The sequence below is a fragment of the Rhagoletis pomonella genome, unplaced genomic scaffold (assembly GCF_013731165.1).
Source record: "Rhagoletis pomonella isolate Grant_MI unplaced genomic scaffold, Rhpom_1.0 Rhpom_scaffold_00002, whole genome shotgun sequence".
Classification (NCBI taxonomy): domain Eukaryota; kingdom Metazoa; phylum Arthropoda; class Insecta; order Diptera; family Tephritidae; genus Rhagoletis; species Rhagoletis pomonella.
This window is the reverse complement of record NW_023458556.1, coordinates 74614393-74623573: the sequence shown is the minus strand read 5'-3', so window position 1 is coordinate 74623573 and position 9181 is coordinate 74614393. Positions and strand designations below refer to the sequence as shown.

The 9181-nt window shown below is 39.9% G+C and overlaps 1 protein-coding gene across 1 annotated transcript; it reads right to left on the bottom strand.

The window, feature by feature from the left end:
- Nucleotides 1-8294: 8294 nt before the first annotated feature.
- LOC118734726 lies at nucleotides 8295-8810 on the bottom strand (the record flags this gene model as incomplete). The annotated part of the gene is made up of 2 exons (XM_036464427.1): nucleotides 8295-8366; nucleotides 8400-8810. Coding segments are annotated over 2 exons (483 nt in total), but the record flags the coding sequence as incomplete, so codon positions are not given.
- Between the last annotated feature and the right edge of the window lie 371 nt (nucleotides 8811-9181).

Genomic DNA, 9181 nt, shown 5'->3' with positions numbered 1-9181 from the left:
AAACGAAAGTTGTTGCGAGTGTCGCATTTGTTGAAAAATTGGCCACCTCGCGACACAGCTGATTACTTTTGTGTGGAAACTCTCCTGCGACAAAATTGCGACATTGCCATAATATTTGAGCTGGCAATCATTGCAAACTCAAAGTCGCGAAACACGTGATATTTTATTGTCCTCCAATAATTCAAGAAAAAGTATGATAGTTAAGGCTGCTTCGAAATATAATTGTAAAAACTTTTCTGTTTAAAAAGAATTTACATTTGTAATCCGTTGCCATTTCGCCGAAAAAGCCACTTTGCGACGTTTTATAAATCGCACTATTATTTTTTTTTAGTAGGGTTGTAACCTGATTAGTAGTCAATCACACCTTATTTAATATCTACACATTCATACGCATACGAGGCCGGCTAGTATATGTATAATATAAACATGCGTATTGTCAATGTAATCGAAATTTATTTTCGGACCGTCGCAATGGCCGACAGAGCGAAGCATGCCTTGCCAGAGATCCGCGGTTGGACTCCTCGGTACCCCAACATTTTATTCCTTTTTTAATTACTGAATATTAATTGTAATTTTTTAATTTTATATTTTCTAGGAAAAAATTTTTTTGAATCTCAATGTAATTTTTTAGTAAGAGTAATGATTTACTTAGGTTTTTTCTCAAATGAAATTAGATTTACAAATTTGAAATTTATATTTAAATTGAAATAATTTACATCAACTAACATTGATTTAATTTGAAAAATCTTAACCACCTCTAAGCGGATTCGTTTTAGCTCAAACTAGTTAATTAACCGGTACTTGGTTTGACTATTCACTGCAGGGTACATACTTAAGTTATAAGAAATATACTTACATACATATTCACAAATATATTTAAATGTGCGTGTACGTACATGAGCATGTGTGTACTTAAGGATGTTTGTGTATTTTGGGTTTTGATTATGTTAAAAATCAATAGTGCAGAGTAGGGCAGGGGTAAGGCTGGTGTGACTGAGACGAGTGGGTTGAGACAGGGTTTTTAGATAAAATTTATATAATGACTACAGTAGACAGAGCACGTAGCTAGAGTAATGTATGAATATGCGACCGCACATATTTATGCATATATTTATGCACATCTGTATACATAGATACATATGTATGTACTAATGCATATAGTGTATATACTACATATGCATGTACATGCATATAGGGAGGAGCATAAATGTCAAAATGGAGACTTTTTTAAATATTAACAAAGTTTATCATATTTAAACCTTTTTGTTAATTTTCGATAAAAGATGTTGTCGATGCTATTAGCTAAAACTGCTTTTATCAGAGCTTTAAACCAAAATCGCATTAATTTTTTTGATTTTTTCATTTTTTGTTCTATGCTTAAAACTCTAGGGTTATTCATACAAAGTGACAAACTGCCGATAAACGTGATAAAATAATAAATTTATATGGAATTTATAATTTTATAACGTTTATCGGGGGTTTGTGAATTTAGATGAATACCAAGTGTTTGCTTTTTCTCAAATTCCGGGCACGAAATGTGTTTTTGCGTTCCCGTACTTTTGGACATTGTACCATTATTTTCAAATTTTTCGCTTACTCTCTAATTACCGGACCCAGTCCGGATTGTGTGCGAAAGAACCTAATAAAAGGTTATGTAAATTGTGACAGCTGAAATTTGATGCTCCTTAATCTATAGTTTCATTTTGGAAGTAGGGAGAAAGGGGAACCTTGTTATCGCCTTTGCGAAAACGGTTGTAGAAATTGTACGCAAAGTATACAATTAGCAGTAAAATGCGTATTATAGGGCTGCCAGACGTCCTGGTTTTCCAGGATTTGTCCTGATTTAAACAAATTGTCCTGGTGTCCCGGTCCACACTTAAATTGTCCTGGTTTTTTAATAAAGGTCAACGCAAACACCCGTTAATTTTTAGCATATTTTTACTTAAAAAAAATGGTTAAGCTTTCTGTCATTAGTAGTCGAAAATCGATAATGAAACATTTTTTCTAACATGTTGAACAATATCTGGTGAGTTTACTTTCTTCCTGTTTAGTTTATTAGGTTAAAATCTAATTTTATATTTTCAGGCAAATGCCAAAAAAGTGAAAATTCCTGAACTGGTACACGGCTGAGGGGTCACACATAGTACGCAGTAGATAATTTTAGGCAGAGGTCGAAAATAACCCTCTCCACTTTCAAAGTGCCCGAAATAACCGTCACTATTTAAGAGAAAAAAACCCACAAAACAGAACACGTGGTTTATTTTTAAACGACTTCAAAAAAGGAGGAGGTTATCAGTTCGTCGGAATATTTTTTTTTTGTATGTTACCGCATAACTTTGGACCACGTCATCCGATTTCGATAATTCTTTCTGAATCTGCAAGGTAGTGTCTCAGAGTTGGTCTCATACTAATCTTGTTTAGAACCGATCATTGGATCATGAAATACATATACATATATTTTTATATGAGAATTGAAGTCGGTTTTGTTTGTTGCTTAAAAATTACTTGTTTGTAGATATGTGCTCCTTTCAGCGGGAAAGGGTTATTGCATATAATTTTCGTTGCTGTTGGTCCCGGACACTTATCGCTGGAAGAGAAAAAATAAGTGTTAGAGCGCATTTACCCATGAACGTGTACGCAGAGTACCGTAGAAATGCGTAGAAACCAGGGATGTTGCGAATGTGGAATTTTAGACATCCGCGGATGCGAATGCGGCCTGTTTGCTAACGGGTCGTAAATCAATAGTTTTATTTTTGATCGACATAGTTTTCTTAATTTTAAGAGCAAAAATTGTCCAACACTAAACACTTACAGCGAAGCCGAATGGGAGGATATAATAAACTGTTAAATAGTAAATTGTCTCAATAATCAATTTTTCGATAGGACGCGTGGTTTTATTCTATTAAATTGCAAAATATATGATTTGTAAAAAGAATAAATAGCAAACATGTTAAAAATGGCAATTTTTGTGAAAGTAAATATTAGCAAATTTCAGTGCATCTAAAGTTTTAAAGGCGTTGTTTACTTTTACTTTAAAATCGTCAAAACCGTCAAATCCCAAGTAGCGGTTTCTGGAAAGTGCGTCATTTGTTCGCTACATCCTGATGTGATAAAAAAACCTGGCAGCACTCCGGAAGTTTGCAGAAATCTCTCAAAATACGTTCGAATAATAAAATTATAGTTTAAAAAACTAAAACCTCGCTATTAAAATATCCATTCGTACTGTCATCAGGTTACTTTAAGCAAGGTACTTAAAGCAATTCTCATTCGTACTGTCATCAGGTATGTAACTTCAGAATGGAAATCGCTGCATCTTTTAGGCGGATCAATATTACATAGTTACATCCCAAGCTAATAAAAGCGAGGTAAAAATATCTTGATATGGAAGGAACTGCTTTACACTGTCAACGAAAAAAATTGCCAAAACTCAACCCAATTTTTAGCAACTTCAATCTTGCACTTTGTTGTACTAAAACTAAATTATTTTTGTAGATTCTAATTAAAATGTTTGCAATTTAGATGAAACCTTGCAGATGTTTTCTTTGTACAAAGTTTGATCCAGAACTAGAGATCTACTACATTTTTTTTAAATCTACCACATTTTTTCCAGATTCTACCACACAAATTTTTAACTCCGATCTCTGCCGACCACTGATGTAATCAGTGTGACCGTTTTGATTCAAGTGGATCAAAACTGATACATTTTTCGATGAATTTTGGAGAGATACTTTTTTTCAATTTTGACACTTTTCCAAATACAAATGAATAAAATCGGTAAATTTTTATGCATTACAAAACATGTCGTGAAACTGTGGCAACGCACATCCAAAAGTTCATTGTCGTTCTCTGAATGAACCTTTCATGTATTGTGATTCATGGTTCATGTCGAAAAACGTCAAAATGTGAACAAACGAACAGTATCATAGCGCTGCATTTTTTTCGCTATGTTCAACAACAAAAATTAGGGATTGGTACTCGGCAATTCGGTGCTCGGTAAGGCCCTGTTTCCTCAGGAAAACACCAATGTCGTGACAACCATGTCACAAAATATATTTCCAATGGATACCGCCTTATTGCTTGACATCTATTGAGGGCAATTTGATAGTTTGACAGCCATATTTTCACTTGATAGAAAGCGTGCTGGGGGTTATATTGATGAAATATTAATATTAAATCAAAATAAGAATCTGTTCCTTATTGGATTATTTATGACAACGTTTTAGGAAGTTATTCAGTAAGTTTGTTTAAGATTTAAATGTTTTTTAAAACCGAAATTGAGAGAATGTTGTCTGGCGGCATCATGCGGCAAATGCTTATACATATCTAGACATCAAAGTGCCCACACACAGCAGTTGGTACGCAATAAAAATTGCAAGGTGTAACTACAACTGAAATTGCGCAAATCGCACTCGGGCAATAATTTCAACTTGCTCGTGCTATAAATGTTAAATTTGTTTGGAAAATGGTTTTTCACAAAAATTTTTAGTTTTATTCCATATTGATGCTTTGATACTTAAATTAAAAAAAGTGATACATATTGATACATTTTAAGTCTATTTTCTGCTGCAATTTTTCACAAGCCCGTGGTCACACTGGATGTAATATGTACTTCAGCGTTGCCAGGTCTTCGGCATAAGAAAACGTCCCTCTTGGTCTGAAAAAACGTCATTTCCTACCTAAAAACGTTTTTTTTTTCAAATGAATGTACAAAAAATTGTTCTTATTAAACTTTTATTGTATACTAAGATACACATGTACGTAAGGTATATTAAAATGTCATTTCGACAGAGCACATTTAGAATTCATTTTAAACTGATTTGAAATCGTTAATATAAAAATGATTTTGTTCATACACTTGTGTCATCAACATTTTGATAGATTTTGGCTCGTTTTCCTTTGTTTATTTAGGCTGCATTTCTCTATTCATTCTGAACGTTTGGAGTAAACTTTTTTGTTTACTTATTATTTAGAACGTTCCTGATGATATTCTGTTTATTCCGGCTGTGAAATGGGATTATCCGGAATGTATAAAGAAACGCAGCCTTAATGTTTATTATTTTTCCATAAAAGCCAAGCTCATTATATAACAAACAAAATATAAATCCACATTTAAAACTTTGTGCAAAAATTATAAAAAATATGCAAAGTTTCAGCTATATTTTCAAGTTTTTATTCAGATTTTTATTTAATTTTTTGAGTGCGCAGTTTGTTAGCACATTAAATTTCAGGGAGTAATGTGCAAGTTTAAAGGGGCTACATAACCGCGCTGATTTTTAATAATTTTTTTTCTTGTAGACATTTGGTTAGGGGGTCGGTTGTCGAAAATTACGTTCTGGTAAGAAGGAGCATAGCAATATTTCAGCCCTTTTTGCGTTCATTACATTTTCAATGAAGTCTTAAAAAAGTCGCATACACTTGGTTTGCATCATATTCAAGTCATCTGTGTCCAAAGAATAAATATCTTTTGAAGCAGCTGCTGCAAAACACAAAGCTTGTAAAGATTTATTAAGAAAATAATTCAAAAACATTTCTACTTACAAGATTTAGTAACGGAGAAAAATTACTGGAAAGTTAAAAAACGTAATTTTTTACACAAAAAACGTCCAAACGTCAACAGGATGCAAAAACCGTCCAAATGACGGTAAAAACGTCAACCTGGCAACGCTGATGTACTTCTATATTGGCAGCAGGGCTGCCAACTATACTTACTTATGAAATGCCATATTGAGGATAAAAAAGTGCTAAAATGTGCCAAATAGAAAAACAAAAGTGCCAAAAAAGGTGCCATTCTTTTAATACTTCTCATTTAGCATTAATATTTGAAACACATTCCTAAAACAAAAGTCCAATGCCGAAGTAAGATAAACCAGTTGCATACGCTACAGAAATAAAAAAAATGTAGTTGAGAAAAAGAAGAATGTACAGGCAAATGATTTCACAAAAATGTTTTGAAATTTTACTACTTTTCAAAAGTGCCATTTTGGCACTTTGTGCGAAATTGAAAAATTAAGTGCCACTTGTAGTAAAATAGGGCCAAAAATGGCACGGTTTGAGCCAAGTTGGCAGCCCTGATTGCCAGTAAGCTAACTTCTCAATGTGAAAGCAGTCCGAAATCAAAGCGAGACAGTACCGTAAATGGTCACCGGTGACATCGTCACTAATGAGGATTTAGTGGCATGTTGTTGTTGTTGTAGCGGCACTACTAAGCCCCGCCATTTTCGGGTCTACGTTCAATCATTGTCATCGAGCTCAACTAACGAGAGGCCCAGGAAACGAGCTGTTTTAATGGGTTCGGACCAGAGGGAGAGGGGTGTTATTTCAGTCGGATTGAGCTGGCATGTAAAGAGGTGGTTGGTGTCGTGGGGGGACTCTCCACATGCCGGGCACTCATGGGGGATATTGGGGTCGAGTCTGGACAGGTAGCTGTTAAGGCGGCTACAGTACCCAGACCGTAATTGAGCCAGGGTAACGCGCGTCTCTCGTGGCAGTTGAAGCTCCGTCTCTTCCACAGGTGGTGATTGGGCTCGTATTACGGCATTCATAGGTCGAGAGTCGAGGTAGTTGGTAACTGACTCTCTATGAATGTCGTTTATGGCTTGTCTGTATGTCGTCGGGTCCAAAGGCTGGTCTATGTACTGTTGGACTGCGCCCATGTACACGAATAGGTGCCCCCTGACGTGCCTGGGCGGAGGCTCCTCCTGAAGCAACAGTCTGTTAGGGTGTTCACTTCTGTGACACCCCACCAGAAATTGCTTACAGAGCATTTTGTTGTGTTCCCTGACGGGGAGCACTTGGGCCTCGCTGTGCAGGTGGTGCTCAGGCGTCATCAGAAGGCACCCAGTCGCTGTCCGGAGTGCGGCGTTCTGACAAGTCTGTAGCTTCGTCCACTGCGTCCAACTAGTCCCCGGCGTCCAAACTAGCGCAGCATAGTTTAGAACCGGCCGGCCAGTTGCCTTGTATGTTGCCAGCAACGTTTCTTTGTCTTTGCCCCAAGTGCTGCCGGCGAGCGACTTGAGGACCTTGTTGCGGCTCTGTACTTTGTTGACAATTGCGGTTGTGTGCGTGGAGAAGGAAAGCAGGCTATCGAAGGTGACTCCTAAGATTTTCGGGTTGTTTGCAGTCGGTATTGGTGTACCGTCGACGTGTATACCCAACTCTAGCCTGACCTCCTTCGTCCAGGTGGTGAAGAGGGTCGCCGTTGATTTCGTTGGGGAGAGTGTTAGGCTCCTTGCAGTGAAGAAGCGAGAAAGGCTGGAGAGATAGTCGTTCACTTTTGAGCAGAGGTCATCAATTCCATTCCCGGACGCCAAAATCGAGCAATCGTCAGCGTATGAGATCAGGGAAACTCCCTCAGGTGGTTGAGGATGTTTCGAGATGTAGAAGTTAAATAGTAAGGGGGAGAGAACACCACCTTGTGGAACCCCTTTTATAATCCTTCTTGGTTTCGAGGTTTGATCTCGGAAGATTACTGACGACTGTCGACCACTCATATAATTCGCCGACCATCGCTTCAGTCCCAGTGGGAGTGAGGAGGCCTCGATGTCTTCTAGTAGCGTGGAATGACAGACGGTGTCAAACGCCTTTGACAAGTCCAGCTCTACTAGGACCGTTCTCTCACAGGGGCGGTTTCGATTTAGGCCACGAGTTATTTGTGTGTTTATGGCGTTAAGTGCTGTTGTTGTGCTGTGCACTTTACGGAATCCGTGCTGGTGCTTAGCTGGGGTCAGGTGGCAAGTGAAGCATGGGAGTAGTAGGGCTTCAAGCGTCTTCGCGACCGGGGAAAGGAGCGTTATCGGGCGATAAGAGTCTCCTTTGTTGGCGGGCTTCCCCGGTTTCAGCAGTGGGACCACTCTCCCTGATTTCCACACATCAGGAATGATGAGAGTGGCCATGGACAGGTTCAGGACCTCCGTAAGGTAAGCTACTCTCTTAGGCCCTAAATGTTTTAGCATCAGCATGCAGATTCCGTCGGGTCCAATGGCTTTGGAGGCTTTCGCCTTCCCGATGGCCCCCTTCACTTCACAGCTGGTGAAAACAAGTGGTGCACTGTTTTTTGGCAGCTTGTGCAGCCTCCTGGTCACTCGACGTTTGGCCTTGTCTACCGAAGGGTGCAGTGTAAATTGCCTACTAAAGTAGGCTGCGCATTTCTTCGGGTCCGACGAAGCGCGACCTTCGAAAGAGATTTCCACTCTGTCATCACGCTTCGTTGGGTTGGACAGGGACCTCACGGTTGACCAGAGCTTACTCACACCAGATGTGAAGTTACAGGCCTTCAAGTGCTCCTCCCACTTTTTCCACTTATGCTGATTTACCAGTTGCCGAATCTCCAAATTAAGGTCCCTCAGACGGGGGTCCGCGGGGTCGACCTGGCGTAGGTGGTCACGCTCGTTTGCTAGTACAGCTGCTTCGGCCGGGAAATTTGGACGGACTTCCGCGATGCGTCCGGACGGGATGAAGCGAGCCGCTGCGGCAGTGACTACCCTGCGGAACTGGCGTTCGCCAGTGTGTATGTTTGTGGGTGTGGGAAGGGCGGCGAACCTGCTCTCGGTGACTTCCGCGAAGCCGTCCCAATCAGCTTTGTTAAAGTTGGTATAGGTTCGGTGGTCCGCGGGAGCAAAGTCGGTGGGCTTATTGATCGAGATGACTATGGGTAGATGGTCTGATGCTAGTGTTAGCATCGGTCGCCATGAGATGCTATTGGTCAAACCAGCGCTAGCAATTGTTAGGTCTGGCGAGCTGCTGCAGCTACCCATAATCCTGGTGGGGGCGTCGTCGTTCATGGTGCAGAATGTCGAATCGTCTATCTGCTCAGCCAAAAGGTTTCCCCTACGATCATTGGCCAGGCTTGAGTGCCATAGATCGTGGTGCGCGTTGAAGTCACCTACTACCATTCGGTTTTCACCTCTGAGTAGCGCACCTATGTCAGTGTGATATCCTGCCGGGCAGCAGGTGACAGGCGGTATATAAACGTTGAATATTTCGAGCTCGACATCGCCTGACCGGACAGATATGCCCTGAGATTCTAGGGTGGGGTCCCTCGTGTCGATGTCTTCTTCGATAAGCCGATACTGTACTGTGTGGTGTAAGATGAACGCTAGTCCGCCACCATTATCTCGCTCGCGATCTTTACGGAGCACACTGTAGGCGGCGCAACCCAATAGAGTTGAGTTGCTGTGCAACT